At 32.8% G+C, this 18,135-nt stretch overlaps 1 protein-coding gene across 10 annotated transcripts in view; it reads right to left on the bottom strand.

Annotated features, from left to right (window-relative positions):
- LOC117172477 (oxysterol-binding protein-related protein 8) overlaps window positions 1-18,135 on the bottom strand; it is a 63,852-nt gene that overhangs the window by 12,575 nt on the left and 33,142 nt on the right. For all 10 annotated transcript variants that reach the window (XR_004467028.1, XM_033360448.1, XM_033360446.1 and 7 more), the window contains 3 exons: window positions 9,790-9,886; window positions 9,512-9,708; window positions 9,275-9,400 (listed from right to left, as the gene is read on the bottom strand). Coding sequence is in view for 9 of the 10 variants with exons in the window: in XM_033360448.1 (XP_033216339.1) it covers window positions 9,275-9,400; window positions 9,512-9,708; window positions 9,790-9,886 (420 nt within the window). In the remaining variant the exon portion in view is untranslated. The remainder of the gene's footprint in view (window positions 1-9,274; window positions 9,401-9,511; window positions 9,709-9,789; window positions 9,887-18,135) is intronic.

The following is an 18,135-nucleotide window of genomic DNA, read 5'->3' as shown; positions in this document are numbered from 1 at the left end:
TCCGGTTTTTTTTGTGTTAATCGACTTGATACATTTTCAAACATATCTGCCATTTTGCTAATTTTGAATCTTTTTCAAAGTTTTAGACTAGTTTTGAACAAGGCCATAAAAACTCACCACAATCTAAAAGGGAAGTTGATATACATGAATAAGGTCTAAAACTATAAAAGTTCAAAAAGAAAAGTTGTATTTTTTTAAATAGACGTCCAAGTTCAAATAATCGTAAGTTTCTGAACAATTTCTTTTTCCTAAATCTGAAACATAGTGTCGTCTAATTGCCTCTGAAAAAATATTTCATCGCTCAAAGATTCTGCAACTTTAAGTGTAGAACCAGCCTGATTTTAAATGGATTCGGTTTTATGCCATTTTTGTTAAAAAAGAAAACAGATTGACTAGTTCACATTTGTGTGAAGAAACGGGATAATATGGAAATAACTGAATAGAATTTTCATAATTTTCGACTAAATAATAATGAGCGATGTCAAATCAAACCACAAGCTATTAAAAACGCGATCAGGAAAAAAAAGTAAAAGGGAAAATACTCTCCTCTCAGATTATGAATTTGATCAATTCTCTATGGACATGATAAAGATAGTCTCATGATAGACAATGACAAACTGGACTCAACAGTGACAGGTGACGCTAGAAAACCTCATACTATTTTCACACCTGATCTTCGATGCTGTCAAAACCATTCGGTTTCATCCACGGGTTCTACACCCTTTGTCGATTACAAAATCAGTGCCGAAAGATCCACTAACTCGCTCCCTAAAGTTCACAGCCAGCTTCGCTACAGCGAATTCGAATCGGGCGAATATCCAGTCATAATTAACGCTAAATTAATTCGGAAACCGCGAAAAAAGATCTCAAAGTCATAGCTAAATCCGCCAAGTCAGCTAATATTCTACTTGAAGAAAATTCTCAAAAAAATCATCGGCTTAACAATCCTCAACCCAGCCAGTTTTGCAACTGGCCGGGGTATCATTCGCGGCGTATCTCAAGAGATTTCGAGGCAAGAGATTGTTCAAAATCTGCAGGTCATAGGTCCACTCAGAGTTAGAGCGACGATCTGGACGCTTTCTTTCAAAATATAAAAATAAAAAAATAAAACTTTCAAAGGAACTGGCCTTCCAGAAAGAGTCTATCTGTTCTTGGCCTCTTTTCAGGTTGACTCCTGCATCTCTCAACCAAGAATGTGTCTCAATTGCCTTCGTTTTAGGCACATCAGCAAACACTGTAAATCTAGTTAACGCTGCAAACGCTGCGGATCTTCAGATGCAGACAACGACTCCAATCCCTGCACTAACAAGGCAGGCAAGCCCAAATGCATGAACTGCAAGGGCAATCAGATTCCAACTTACAAACGTTTTCCGGAATTCATTTTCCAAAGCGAGCTTTGCCCTCAATATTACAGGCAATCATATGGCAATTCAACAGCAAATGCTTCGACTTGCCCTCCAAAATCCTCATCTCAAACTCCACGAAGGCATTCGGTATCCAATCCCAGGAGTAAATCTTCCTCTTACAAGGGTCCAACGGTTGTCCCCTTAACTCATTAAAAGGCACTTCTTCTTCCTCGCTACCCAACCCACCTTTCTCCTCCCTTTCTTCCTTTTCTACACTTAAGAACTTTCTCTACTCTACGACTGTTGACCCGATTCTATCCGCCCAGATGAACCTACTCGGAGGAGGGGCAAAATAGCCTAAATACATTAATACGCAGTGTGAAGAACCTAGCAAAATCTTTTCACCATAAGGGCTCAACTCAGTAGTTTAAGAATCTTCCAGCGGAATTTTCGCGACACCCTGAATAAACAGGGCGACTATTCAAACATTAGGGACGAATTTGATATTATATTTCTTTCAGAACCCTTTTTAAAGCCTACTTTCAAAAAAAATTGCGGGGTGCAAGAGCGGCAAGCGGAGGGCTCCATTGTCTTCCCAAGTTTTTATATATTTTGTAAAGAAAAAATAATAATTTTTTTAAATAATGAAATGTTTTTAAAAATTGTGGTACTTCAAAAAATGACTATTACACCTCATTAAGAAAATTCGATTAAAAATATTTTTTTGAACAAATAAATGTTTTAATAAGTTGAATATATTTAACAATTAAAAATTGCACAAAAAGTAATGGAGGATATTCCAATTTTCCGCTAATAAATATTTGCTTCAAAGAAATGAACAAAATTGCTGAAAATGAAAAATAATATGTAAGAACGTAGTTCTTTGATTGTGAATTACATTTGTAGCGCTTTGCAGGGTTGGGGGGGGGGGGGGGGTGAGGCTGGCTTGAAAATAAAAGTTATTAGTATGATTTTATTTCGTAGACACTCTTCTACAATCTCTAAAAAAATTGGCTTGTAATATGGTGAGAATCCAAAATCTCTCCATCTTAATTAAATGCGAATTTGAAGTGCCGGGTCGGAACACTTTATATGTGGTTTTCATTTCCAGAGGAAATAAATCCGTAATTTGTTTTTCGAGATTCATATATTCATGTGCCACTGGGCACTTCCAAATCACATTTGATTATCATGGGGAAATGTTTGATTTTATAAAAATGGAACACATGTTCTAGGGTTTGATCTACAAGTGCCAAGTTTTTTAGGGATTGATGAAGAGTGTATATGAAAGGAATTCATATTAATTACTTTTATTTTGCCCCCCCCCCCCCCCTAGTGCCCCAAATATGACCAGAAAATCAGAAAACTGTATTTTCACGTGTAATTGTTAATTTTTAGCACTTCCTGTCCTCATTTTCATACTAATAATTACTAATGAACAATTTTAATATTACTATGACTTCTTCAACAACATTTAATTGTTTAAAGAAATTTAAATTATTTCAAGAATTATTTATTCCCAAAAAATATAAAAAGTAATCGGATTTTCTGAATGAAATGTAATAGTTTGCAATTTCTTGAAGTATTACATAACATTTTAAGACATTATACAATTATTTAAACAATTACTTTTTTTTATTTACAAAATTCTAAAAAATTGAGGTAGAGTTGTCCAATTGCTTCGCAAATTGGTTTCCTAAGCTACCTTTTGTTGAATGTATACATAATTTTGATTAATTTCTTTTAATTTTTCAGAAATCTTTATTTGTTTAAACAACTTTTAGTTGGTTAAGCACATTTTTTCGACAAAAAAATTTAAATTAAACGAAGACATACAATTTCTTTTCTGACTGAATAGTGTATAAAAAAATGTAATAACAATTTTTTAATTGTTAAAAAAATAGAATTTGTTGAAACAATTATTTTTCCAAACATATTTTTCAAATAGTATGTTCTGAATTAAACATAATATAATATATTCTTTCTTAATGTTCTTGAAATTGAGTATGGATGGTTTGCATATTTTTTGGCTCACTATTAAATAAACAATAAAAGTCATAATAAAATTTCAATGATAAAAGTGCTTTGATTATTGCATTCTTTATAGTGTGACAATCTTTATTATGATGATAGTATGAAAAAGCACATTCAAGAAAGCAAATTATGATTCAAGTTTCAACATATTTCCTGAACAAGATTTATGAGGACGAAGTGCTATATTTTAGGTAATTTACAACGATTACAATGATAAGAACATTACTTTAGTTAACTTTGCCTAATTAGTGCAATTCATCGAAAATCATTTGAATATTAAAACGCATAAGGCAAGCCAATTTTGAAATTGACGAAATAATTTAAAGTTACGAAAAATATGATTTCATCACGGCGAATTCACATTTTTTCGTGATGTAGAATCTCTACATCTCACCTTCAAGAAAACGCACCAGAATAGATAAAGAACGAACATTACCTGCGAGACTTAAGAATTGTTATACATTTAACAGTAGTAATTGATACTACTGAAAGATATATTGCAGCAATATCAGACTCTAAATGCTTGGTACGATTTAAAAAATATGTTTTGGGAACATAATTGTTTTAAGCAAATTATATTTGTTTAAAAAATTAACAAATTGTGAATACATATTTGTATAAACTGTACAGTCAGAAAAATAATTGGACGTGTTCTATTTTATTTCCTTTTTCTTTAAGTTATCGGGAAAAACTTCAAGAGCAAATAAAAATTAATTACAAAAATAGAGATTGTTAAAAATTAGAATGAATATATAGAAATTATGTAATTGTTGAAGAAAAAGTAGTTAAGGGTACGAATTTGAGAAAAATTGAACATCTCTGACTCAATTTTTAGAAATTGTGTAAATAGACAAGAATTAATTGTTTAACTAATTACGTAATTTTTAAAACAGAATGTAACACTTGAAGCAATTACCAACTATTACTATTCAAGAAGAAAATAGATTATTTTTACATTTTTTTGGAAAAAATAATTGTTTAAATAATATACATTTATTTAAACAATTAAAAATTGTTTAAAAAGTATTGGAAAATATTATAATTTTCCAGTGGTAATAATTTGTATGAAAACGACGACAGAAATTGCTAACAATTGAAAGTAATACGTAAAAATTTTTATTTTTTATTTTTGGGTCATGTTTGGGGCGATGAAGGGGAAGGGGGTAGAAAATAAAAGTTATTATCTTATTTCGTAGACACTCCTCTTTAATTCCTAAACATAGACGCAGATATATATATATACTTAACTTCTATAAAAAAAATTATAAAATTGATGTTTGACGTCTTCCAACTTTTAGTGAACAATATTTTGTTTTTATCCTTCTCCTAAACATATTAGTTCAGTTTATTTAATTGTGGCAAATAAAGTAGATCTAACTTTTGTTCGCTAATAAACAAACTTTGTTTCCTTTACGTTTCACAGTTGAAAAATTTTTGTTTGCTAAAACATTTATTTGGGTAATTTGCCAATTGATAATAAATGCACGTACGAATACAGTTATTTCATAGCGAAAGTTGTGTGAAGAAACAAACAAAAATTATATTATACTTCTTTACCGGATCGTAGAAACCTGTTTTAGATATTGCGATTCAAAAAATACTGACCCCTGGTGAGTAATTTGGGAAGACAATGCAGCCCCCCGCTTGCCACTCTTGCACACCGACACTGGTATACGCCCGTGTACTGTAAACAACGCGCCAGTTTCAAGCGAGAAAAAATTATCTCCACTTCCAATTACAAAAAAACAACAACAAGAATATTTTCGGGAAAAAGCGAGCTGAATGATTCGGTATAGTTGCCTTTAGATTATGTGATTAAAATATTGTGGCCAACAATTCCTGCGTGTTTAGATGTAGTTTTCATGTAGCCAAATTGACAGCCGTTTGAGGGACACGTGGGAATACAGGCGAGTCCCCCGCCTTGCGGTCCTGCCCTTCGCCAACACTATACTACTGTGTTACTATATAGCTCACGCGACTTTCAACTGAGAAATAACACTCCATTATCAATTACAAAATACAACAAAAAAAAGGATCTTTTCGGGAAAAAGCGAGCTGAACCGTCCGGTATTATTGCATTTAGATCATGTGCTTAAAATATGGCGTTCAACAACTCAACCGTTTAGATTTAGTTTGCCCCTTTCGAATTTGACAGCCGTTTGAAGCGCCTTAAGGGCATGTGACACAACTAAATTCCTATATTACCGATCTCACTTTTTCAGTTCACTGAATGTTTTTTTGAACCTTAGAACTTTTTTTGTAAATAAAATATCGAGCTGAAACTTTGGAAAATATATAAGAGTACAATAAAGTACGTTTAGGTACTGCATTTTGGTAGGAACTTCACTGAAAATTATTTTATCTTTTATCTGAACCTCGACATTTTTTGAACGTTCCAACTTTTTTTATGCATAAAATATCGGTCTCAAACTTTGAGAAATGCAAGAGTCGAAAGAAAACTACGTTTAAGTACAAATCTTAATAATAAAAGATGTAAAAAAAATATATTTCAACTATCAATTCCATCGGAATCAACCGGTAACGTTGTACACGAAAATACGAACCCTGGCGGCCACTAGACGAGGCTCTAGAGGGTTCGTATTTTCGTGTACAGCGTTACCGGCTGATACCGATGAATTGATAGTTGAAATTTCTTTTTTTACATCTTTTATTATTAAGATTTGTACTTAAACGTAGTTCTCTTTCGGCTCTTGCATTTCTCAAAGTTTGAGACCGATATTTTATGTATAAAAAAAGTTGGAACGTTCAAAAAATGTCGAGGTTCAGAAAAAAGATAAAATAATTTTCAGTGAAGTTCCTACCAAAATGCAGTACCTAAACGTACTTTATTGTACTCTAATACATTTTCCAAAGTTTCAGCTCGATATTTTATTTATAAAAAAAGTTCTTAGGTTTAAAAAAACATTCAGTGAACTGAAAAAGTGAGGTCGGTAATATAGGTATTTAGCCGTTACACATGCCCTTAAAGTTTTTCACGTAGTATCGGTTATGATAAACAAAAATAATGAAATTTAAAAGATGATTTACAACTAAGAAAATTTTATCTTACGTTATGTTAGTGTTTTTCGTCGGTAATTATTAGTATTAAAAAGATAGATTTCAAAGAAGGTTTACAAATTTTTCAACATTTTAGGTTATGTTGGTGTGTTTCGCTTGACACTTAAACAAAAATGATTAAATTTAAATCTAATCATTTTTGTTTCAAATAATAAAATTTACAAACTTGAACAATTTTGGATTGGAATACTGTTTTTTGTCGAAAATTTACATTTTTATTAAAAAGTCACTAGATAAAAATAAAACATTAATCATTTGTTTACAATTTTAGGTTATGTTGGCGTTTGTCATCGAAAGTTAGAATTTTCAAATAAAAATCATTCTAAATTGAACAAGGTTTCGAATCGTATAGAAATTCTGAATTGTTAGTGCTTTTTTTCGGAAAAAATTAATTAAAATTACAAATTCAATCTTTAGTAGTTAGAAATTGAAAATATAAGAACATTTTTAATTAAATTTTTAACTATTGTAAATTCAGATTCAAATTTTCTTCAATTTTCAGCAGTTTAAAATTCAATTCTCGAAAATTAAATTGTAAAAATGACGAAAAATAAAAATTATATTTTTAACTATTGAAAACTCCAGAAAAAAGCGAATTTTGTATAAAAAAATAAAATGTTTTGGCAAATTAATAATCATCCAATGAACTCTCACCAGGGAATCTATGAGATTTGAACAAAAATCCTAACTTTAATTGATCTCATTGTTAAACAAAAAACATTAGGTTTTTAAAAAAAGATTTACAATTTAAAATTATTGTTTGATACGTTATCTTCGTCTAAATTTGCTATTTTTAATATCCAATCATTAAATTTTGAAGAATATTTATAATATTAGAACCAAAAGAGAATGTCCAATAATTTTCTACACAAATATCATGTGTAATTACTTTCTTTTACGAAAGAGATTTTACATCATTTATTCATCACGGGGAACATAGAAGCAAACTTTGCAGCATAATAAGGTAACTTTTCAAGAAAATAGAAGAATAATAGGGAAATACCTTCTTTTAAATAAAATTAAAGTATAGGTATCAAACTGAATTCAATATGAAATGCTTAAGATATTAATAAAAAGGGATTGATTTTATAGAAAAAGAGATAATTTGTCAACGAGCGGGTTGAGTTTTTAAGCAGTTGAATTTTAAACTCAAAAAGATGATTTTTCAGCCAATTGATTAAATTTTAAATAAACAAAGAATATTAATTTAAGACGAAATATTTATATTTACAATTAAATAGTTGATCTTTTAAGCAAAAGAGACGAATTTTCTACAAAACTGTTGAATTGTTAACCAAACAGTTGAATTTTCAACATATTAAGACGAACTTTTAACCAAATTGTCGAATTAAAAAAAAAAGATTAAAGTTCGACCAAAAACAGCTGCATTTTGAACCAAATCGTTGAATCGTCAAGTTAAAGACGATTTATTATAATGCAATTTATCTTTAATTGAAAAGGGCGATATCTTTCCACACAGATAAATTTTCGATAAAACAGTTGCAAAGTTGAATTTTACATTAAAAAAGATAAAATTTCAAACGAAATATTAGGATTTTCAATCCAAAAAGCCGAATTTTCTACAAAACTGTTGAATTGTTAACCAAACAGTTGAATTTTCAACATATTAAGACGAACTTTTAACCAAATTGTCGAATTAAAAAAAAAAGATTAAAGTTCGACCAAAAACAGCTGCATTTTGAACCAAATCGTTGAATCGTCAAGTTAAAGACGATTTATTATAATGCAATTTATCTTTAATTGAAAAGGGCGATATCTTTCCACACAGATAAATTTTCGATAAAACAGTTACAAAGTTGAATTTTACATTAAAAAAGATAAAATTTCAAACGAAATATTAGGATTTTCAATCCAAAAAGCCGAATTTTCTACAAAACAGTTAACTTCTTAACTCAAAAATATGAATTTTTAACAGAAGAATATAATTTTCCACAGAAGAAGGTATTTTTCCAGAAAAGTTTAATTTTCAAATAAAAACGATACATTTCCAATCCAAAATGGAATTGTAAAATCTTCAATAAGAAAAATTAATTTTCAATAATAAAGACGAATTTTCAAAAAATAGTGCAATCTTTTACCAATGAAATTAATTTTGATAAAAGTAGTTCAACCAATAGTTGAATTTTTGATCCAAGAAGATGACTTTAACAAAATCATTCAATTCTGAACCAAATTGTGTAAAATCTATTTCGTGTAGGAAAATTTCTACATCCAATATTTTTGTGCAGAACATATCTATGTTGAATACCTTTATTTTATGTGGAATATATTTCCGGTAGAAAAAATATTGGACTTAATAATTTTGTGTATAATGTTTTGAGAATATTTCCAGAATAATAGAATTACTATTTAATTCTGTGTAGGCTACAATCTGTGTAAAAAAAAATTATACAGGAGAAATATGATCAGTATACTTTGTGTACAATATATTTGTGTAGGAACAGCGTTTGTGCAAAAACTCATATATATTTTCATAGAAATTTATAAAAATTATTTACATCCAGGAATGTAAAGGGCTTTTTGATCATTATTGAAATATACACAATTTTTTCTAATATTATCATTAAATTTTAAAAAATTCTGGAATTAATGAAAAAAAAATTAGTATTAATTCTAAAATGTACCGCAAACTACTGAAATAATTATAAAAATTTCAGGTAGCTGTGATTGAAAGAAAAAAAGTAATTTTTTAAAATTTCACGACTTTACGATGTTTTGCAGAGTTTTTTCAAAATCTACTGGCTTTTTAGACCTTTTAGCAACGTTGATTAGTTGATAGTTTTTTTTTAACATACCCCTGATCGTTTGTCGCTAATCATTATCTGGCCGTCCCAATATCCAGAAATAATAGCAAGGGTTTCCTTCCCTAATCGTATTCTGCCAACGACTTGATTCAACTGATCAGCACCTCCCAAAAACGGCTAAAAGAATATTTAAATGTTAAGAATTTTAAAGAAATTTTGAGTAAAACTGTTAAAATTCCGACATTACCAGAACAGGACTAGGTCCATAAGTAAATGTACTTTACTAACCTTTAGCTTAAACTCTAATTCGGTATGATAACCCGTTTTTTCACAGACTATATTGATTTTCCCTCCTAGTTCCATTGACAATGTGCCCATTAGAATTCCCTTACAATGCGCATAAGGAATCGTCATTGTGTAATCTTCCCCTCTGGGTAACATTGTTAAAACTGCAGCTCCATCCAAAACTGCAGAGGTAGAATTTCCTGCAAAATGAACCAATTATTGAAAGATTGATTCGAAAATAAAAAGAGTGTGAATTTTTTGCTTTGTAATTCTTAACTGACCGTAAAATTTTGATTTAGCTATTATTGAGGCGCTGATTGTAAATCCATCTTGCCGGTTTGTCACGTAAAAACCCGAAATGGGAGGATGATGCGATAACTGGAATATTTAAAAGACTTACCCAATGTGTTCTGAATTTAAATTTTCTTTACAGGGTGTCTACTCAAATCATGGGAAAAAAATTCCCTGGCAATTGCAGGTTTTTTTAGGCATCTTTAACGAGTTTTTTATCAATGTTTTTTCCAGGCCTTGCGCGTATAATTAAAAGTTTATCATAACGACAACCGCAAGATTTCGCTGGGAGCGGGTGCTAATCTGAAAAACTGCACTCGATCCCAGCGAAATCGCGGTAAAATTTCAGCCATAACCACGTCTAACGACCGTGACATAGGTGGTTACAGTCTGTGACGGAATCAAAGCGACGATCCGGCAAAAGTCTCGTACACCCTGAGGACATGAAACGACCCCAAGGTCGACCGCCTTCTGCATTTTCCCCGCGAGTGTTCTATTATGTTGTTGACACGCAGGGATGCTTTTCTGGCTATTAACATCCTGAATGGCTCTGTGGCACGCCAAGGTATGTGTAAGTCTCTCCAGCGCAAAGGCGTCGTATAGCGCTTCTTTCTACGATCTCAGGGTTTTCAGGAAAGCCATTAAGTTTTCCTTTATTCAAATAAACCTTATCGCATTTTTCTAAACCAAATTCCATTCCTTAGCGTATCGCTCGACAATAGCTAGAGCTAGATGTACATGTTCTTTATTTTTAGCATAAGTCTTAAGATCAATCATGTAAAATACATGAGTGACCTTGTGCTTTCGATTTGCACGTTTTTTTTTTAACTGAGGCCAGAAACTGTTGACCTACTTGGTAAAGAGTTAACTAAAAAATTTGGACCAGAAATTCATAAGACGATTGTGGAGAACAGGTTGAAAATTTTTAAACCTGGCATTCCTAAAGAAGATAAGAAAGCCCTTGAAGAGACATATCTGACGGCAGATAAGTTTACAATGCTCAAGTCCTCAAATCTCATCTAAAAGGTTAAAGAGTTGGCGAAAGACATTTTCCTTGAAAAGGATAGTTTCCATGTGGCTTCGCAGAATCTACTGAGTGCTGGTATGAATACGATTGCCTTATACCATGATGAATTATTGATCCGAAAGTATCTCCTTACAGTAACTCCTTAATAAGCCGTCTAGGGGATTCGGGGAAATATTAGCAGAACTGCACTACACCATGTCAATCACAAGGCGAATCACTATAATTGGTAGTATCGATTCACGTGATCCTCTTGTGAAAAGTGTGGCTATTAATTGGGGAAGACAATCTGACGTTAAAAAGGACACATCAAATTCTGATAATTTTAGAAGACAGGCTGGTAATTTAAAGTGTAAAAACCCTCTCAGGCGAGGACGCTTCAGGGGGTTCAGGTAAAATCAACATGGCGAGCGGAACTACCCATCTCAAAAATAACCCAAAAATTACCAGCCCCGTCGTTAAATAACATAAATAGACCAGCAGGTTGTTTAAGAGATTTCCTTGGAAACTGGAAATATATTACGTTAGATCATTTTATAGTCTAATGTATATTAGGTTATAAAATTCCATTTGTTTCTATTCCTTTCCAGGAGCGAATACCAAAAGAACGTCCAATGTCTTTAGGTGAGAGGCTAAATTATAAAAAATCTGTTAACAAATCATTTACAGATTTTTAGTTTATTTCCTTCTATTCTTTGATAGATAAACCTGATGGCCAAATAAAAAAAGTTTATTTTGAATTTAAAAAATTTCAATACATTTATTGTAACTCCTGCTTTTAAACTGGAAGACAGGAGAACTCTCAGCAGCTTGTTATTTAAAAATGCCTATCTAGCTACTATTAATGTTAAATATGCTTATTTCTTGATCCCACTAGTTAAACCATTTACAAAATATCTGAGATTTAATTTTGATTGAAGTTTCTATGAGTTAAATTGTGTTCCCTTCGGACTGTGGACTGCTTGAACCATCCAGAAAGGTGACATTTTTAGGTTTTATATGGGACACAAAAAAAAATGACTATTGAATTAACCGAAGAAAAAAAAAGAAAAAGAATTTGAGATTGGGCAACAGAAATCAGTCAGCGAATGAAAACCTTTAAAAAAGAATGGCACTGGCTCCTAGTATTTTAGGTGACATAAAATGGTGGATAAAAAATGATATGACTATTAATAACCCTATTAGTACGTTATGTTACAAGCTCGAAATTTTACTGATTCGTCTTTAACAAGTTGGGGAGCAGTGTGCAATAGTGTCTGCACATGGTTGCTGGATTTAGAGCAGGAAAAACTGCATATCAATTCTTTAGAATTGCTATCTGCTTTCTATGGGCGCAAATGTTTTGCAAAAGATTTGAGTTCATGCGAAGTGCTACTCAGAATAGACAACTCATCTCTCCTTGCTTATATTAATAGAATGGGTAATATTCAGTACCATAAGCTTACAAAATTATGCAAGGAGATTTGGAAATGTTGTGAAGAGTGACAATTATGGATTTTTGCGTTCTACATCAAATCTCGTGATAACTCCATTGTAGACAAAGAGTCTCGAATATTGCCAAGTGGAACTGAATGGGAAATATCCTCCAAGGGACTCAAAAAAATTAAAAAAGCTTTCGGATTTTTTCCAAATTTATTTGTTTGCTTCAAATATTAATGCAAAATGTGTACGGTTTGTATCCCGAAAGCAAGCCCAGAAGCGTTTGCTGTAGATGCATTTACTTTGAACTGGGCCTCTTACAAATGTAATGCCTTTCCTCCGTTTTCTATCATTTTGAGGTCGTTGCACAAAATAATAGCAGATAAGTCATGGGGTTCTAGTTATTCCTTTCTGGTCAACTCAGTCTTGCTTCCCACTCTTTAAATCGCTTTTAGTGGATGATTTGATTTATTTAGGTTCTGATAATGAATTACTGTTATGCCCTTTTAGGAAAAACCACGCGTTGGCAAAGAATCTTATCCTGGTTGTAGGGAAATTATCAGGAAATCGTATATAGGACGTTCCATGTTTAGCGCATCTGGCTAAGAAGTTTTGACTAAATTACCAGAGTATATAAAAACATATGGCACATTAAAACTTATAGGTCAGCATTGTCACTAATTTTATCAGATGATTTAGGCAAGATGCGCGATTAAAAACATTCTTAAAGGGGCTATCAGTTTTAAACCCCCAGAACCCGAAATATTACGATATTTGGCACCCCCAGCCAGTTTTAGGTTTTGCCTTGAAACTCTGGCCAAATGCGGAACTTAGTTTGGAAAATTTAACGAAGAAACTTGCTATCCTTATCGAATTAGCGACGGCACAGCGTGTTTCAGTCACTTTCAAAGATTAAGATAGGAAACATTCAAATAAAAGATGATTCAGCTAGAATTATTATTACAGGTAGAATTAAAGCATCGGGTATTGGTCGAGCACAGCCAATCCTAGAATTTCCCTTCTTTAAGGATCAACCTAGTCTGTGCGTTGCAAGTGTACTCAAGGAGTACCTTCGTCGAAAAAAATTTATTCGCCCGTTAAATACCGATACTTTAGTTTTAACGTTTAAAAAACCACACCGTACAGCTACTTCGTGAACAATTAGCCGTTGGTTAAAAAGAGATTCTTAATAAAAAGGGAATTGACACGAAAATTTTTAACCGAGCACAGTACTAGACATGTCTCTACGTCGTGTCGAGCGTTCTCAATTCCTAATGAACAAACTTATAAATAAAGTGGAGATTCAAGTCAATAATATGATGCTTTAAACAACTACAATTGATCTGGAGAACGAGACTATGCAGCATAATTGTACGATTAAACGAACTTACCTGAAGTGAAGTACAACCGAAATTATGCAAATACGTATCATCCGAATGGAGCCAACTCTGCCTTTTCTTTTCGCTAATCCCTTGTATTTTGAGATTTGAATATCAAAAAAGTGTAATGAGTATGTGGCAAAAGGGGCGCCCCCTAAGGGATGTGTGGAGAATTGATTTTGCACATGTGGCTTTGAAATTCTGTGAGTTGGATCGAGCAACTAGCGTTACTACAATTGATTTAGAGGACGAAACGTATTTGCATAATTTCGATTGAACTTCACTTCAGGTAAGTTTGTTTAATCGTACAATTTTATGAAAATTGCAATTTTTTCTTGAGTTTCGTAAAAGAGATACAGCTGTCCAAGAAAGTACTGACGATTTGGCAACATCGTTTGCCTTGCTCATAAAGGCGCTTGTCAAATCCACGTGCCTGAGTACCTGTCAGAGGCATTAAGATTAAACTGTATGCGGTGTTGCCACGCTCATTGCTCACATAGTATGGGATGTACGCGTATATTATACGTTTGTTTGAATCTAGAATGAGAGTGTACAGATCTAATTATATTTTTTAATGAAAGGTTAGGAGAAACGCAATGGCGTTTTGGGTCGGCCTGAGTTTAAACTTTTGGATGAATTTCGCGCGCGTTAACTACCGTAACTGAGTCTAAGATTTAAATGCGAATAGAATTTTTTCAGATTTTGATTGGTGTTTTTTTAGCACCTTAAACAATGATTTTTGACAACGATTTTCGTGAAAAATGATCAAAAAGGGCCCACGTTGAAACGCTCTATCTCGGTGCTAATTGCACATTTTCGAATGTTCAAGGGCTCGTTTTGAATTTAATTGAGTCCTCTGCCAACACCGATAATCATATTATGGATGAAATACATTCCTGAGTAAGTATATTCATCTATTGTTCTTCTATTGTTTGCAGGGATTTTCACATCGTGTGTGTCGTTTCGACGTACGTTTTTAATTATTTATCGTAAACTGAGGGTGATCATATTTTCATATTTACAGGGCTTATATAGTACATTGCAAGCAATATAAAAAATCTTTTTTGTTTTTAAATTGAAAATGGATTTGTTTTTCAAAGATCCAAAAACCTGAAAGACATATTTTTAAAAAAAATTCCAAAACTATATCTTCTTCTGAAGAATACAAAAAAGTAAATTATAATCACGGTGTTCAAGAATGAAATTTAAATCAAATTTGCGGGTACTGTGAATTTTATTGTTTCTATCGTAGCTTGGACATATTTCAACAATATTTTTATCAAATTTAACATAATCGTTAGAGCACTTTTTTATCAAGTCAAAAAAACTATTTTTTCATAAATTTATGAAATCAATATTTTTTATCGTTTATTAATGCGTATATTTACTCTTCGGACAAAATGTAACATAAATTCAACAAAAAATAGTTTTTTTTAATTGTTAAATAGTGCTCTAACGATTATTTTTAATTTGATATAAATTTGGTTGAAATATGTCCAAGAAACGATAGAAACAATAAAATTTACAGTACCCGAAAACTTGATTTAAATCTCATTCTTGAACACCATGTAATATCATTAAAATTACCAGTCATAGAAGTACAAAGAAAAAAGGATTTTTAATTTGTAGTCTCCTTACTTTTTTTGAATTTGTCAACAATTATTATTTCATAATTTTCTCCAAACACCTCAGAAAACGGATACTAAAATTTTTCATCAAAATCACTAACAGTAGATGTAATTTTTTTCTAATCATTTGTTTCACTTTCCTCTGAAAGTTTATGATTTTTCTAAAGTGGAACTGTCAGAATGAGCAGTTAAATTCATGTTTCCTACGCCTTTGGCTATTTTTTAGTTTCCCCAAATTCCAGTAATCAGGTAGCTGGGGGAGCGTGCTGAATTGTGATCCCCGCCTAAAAGTGACACCAATGACTTCCTTTATGCGCACAGAAGAAAAAAAAACGTAGAAAAAATAATTGCTAATAGCAAATTATTGCATAATTTTGAAACTTTAATTCGTATGTCATCGTATTATTTGAATTTTTTTACTTATCTCAAGCTTTGCCTGAGGTTTCTATCACAATTTGGAGCGGAGATAAGGTCCGCCTCTATAACACAGCCTCAAAAGAAAGTGTGCGGATCTGGTAACAAGACACACGTATTCCTACGGATTTTGGGGCGCTGAATTTAAATTCGGTATCAAAAATCACCCATCACGTCATGGTTGAGCCAAAACCTCAAAAAATGACGAAAAATCATGCTCTGAGGCAAATAAATTTCAAAATAATGCCAGTGATGCAAATTTTCACTACAAAAACATGTCGATAACTGTGAAGGATCAACCCTTGCCTGATATCAACTTATTTAACATAACTTTACCCAACAGAACCTGACCTCACCTAACCTGCATTAATAGAAATTTATGAACTACACGTAAAGCTCTGGAAGCATATTTTCCCAGTAACAAATGTGTGCTACATCGAATGGGTTAACTCGAGCCCAACCTAGAAATAAATCTAACCTAGTCTAAACTAACCTAACCTAACCTCACGAAACAAAATTAAACTGATTGTGTTGTTCCGTTGTGTTTGCGGTACCGTTTCATTCAGCTTCGGCTTAACCTACATAGAGGTTTAACCTACCATAACCTAACAAAACCTGACCTAACCTAACTGATTACGCTGGCAACCCTGTTCTTGCGTACTTTCATATTTTGACATTAATAGCAGTAAATGTCTGGAGTTTCGTAACCGCTTGTTACTAGCATTATTCGTCTGTGTCTGTAACCAGGGCACCTCCACGTGGTGACGGTGGGCAACGGATCCACATTGGCTGAGTCCCTGAGTAAGCGGCGTTCATGCCGTCATGGCAGACACAGGTAAAAAGGTGAGGTCAGGTTATGTTGGGTAAAGTTATGTTAAATAAGTTGATATCAGGCAAAGGTTGATCCTTCACAGTTGTCGACATGTTTTTGTAGTGAAAATTTGCATCACTGGCATTATTTTGAAATTTATTTGCCTCAGTGCATGATCTTTCGTCATTTTTTGAGGTTATGGCTCCACCATGACGTGATGGGTGATTTTTGATACCGAATTTGAATTCAGCGCCCCAAAAACCATAGGAATACGTATGTCTTGTTACCAGATCCGCACACTTTTTTTTGTGTGGCTGTGTAATTAACTCTGCAAGCTGCAATTATTTAAATTTTTTAATTTTTCTGACACCGACATTTGCAGAAAATGTCAAGGAATTCGCCTAATTTTTTTCGCCTCGTTTCTACTGATTTTTCTACAAAATATAACAAGTCAAAGTTCACTGTTGTACAATTGACGCTGTTGACCTTGTTTTTGTACCTTTACCCAGCTGTAACTTTATTTATAATTAATGTATGACGGTGCCATGAATAGAGAACTTGTTCTCAATAAAATTATCTTTACAGAGAAGTTAGTTACGTTCTTAGGCGATTTTTTTTCACTGTGTTATTCAAACTTTTGTAGAGAGGTCAACATTTTTGAAACCTATAGTAGGTACCAGAAAAATCATGCCACATTCACTTTTCGTAGGTGTTTCAAACAGGCTTTTTCTTGCTTCCCGACCACCGGGTGTAATAGTTTAAGTTTTAACTACAAAGAATAATTTTCTAATAAAAATACGAGTTTTCAACAAAATACATCGATTTTCAACTAAATTAGATCAGTTTTCAACAAAAAATGAAGTACCGTGACTTCCACTTATGTCCCCGCGTGCCTAGTTCCCCTGCCCATATACACACTTATTTCCTCGTGCGCAGTTCCTTCACCTCCCACCACGGTGCCTATGAGGGCTATACGGTCACGCCCGCGAGAGAGACTGACCAATTAACAAAAGAGGCCCGACGAGCAGGAAGTTTGAGCTGAGTATTTTAATATGATGTTATGTGAAGGCAGATAACTTTTTCGAGAACATATTCGAAACGTGTAAATAACTCTTAAATTCCATGATAGTAAAATTCTTCAATTGTAGAATGTATTTTCCCATGCAGGCTGGCTCAACAATGTGCCCTGAGAATTGTACGTACGTCGACGTGCGTTAATATCAATGCGTACATCTGCGTTGTTTTCCATTGCTACCAACTGTCGCGTGTGTTTTATTGGTTCACCTTCCCTCGTTAATGTAAATATTGAACTGCATTGAACTACCGGAACATAAACCAATGAAATACGCACGACAGTTGGTAGCAATGGACAACAAAGCAAATGTAAGCGTTGATACGAACGTACGTCGACGTACGTACAATTCTTAGGGTACATTGTGAAGCAAGCCTCATATTACATTCTTTTGTCGATTGATGAGCTTTCAGTTTCCGCAATCGACACTAACCTCAAATTTTTTATGTTTTATTTAGTGACATTGAAAGATCTCTATTCGACAAAAGAATGGAACATGACTGAGAAAATAAGTCTACACTTGAGAAATATTAACTTTTTGGGCCTTTATAACTTACCGTTGCATTTATAAATTTTTCTCCAAAAAGTC

The sequence above is a fragment of the Belonocnema kinseyi genome, chromosome 5 (genome assembly GCF_010883055.1).
Source record: "Belonocnema kinseyi isolate 2016_QV_RU_SX_M_011 chromosome 5, B_treatae_v1, whole genome shotgun sequence".
Lineage (NCBI taxonomy): Eukaryota > Metazoa > Arthropoda > Insecta > Hymenoptera > Cynipidae > Belonocnema > Belonocnema kinseyi.
Note: the sequence above shows the minus strand (reverse complement) of the source record. Positions and strands in the feature narration are given on the sequence as shown.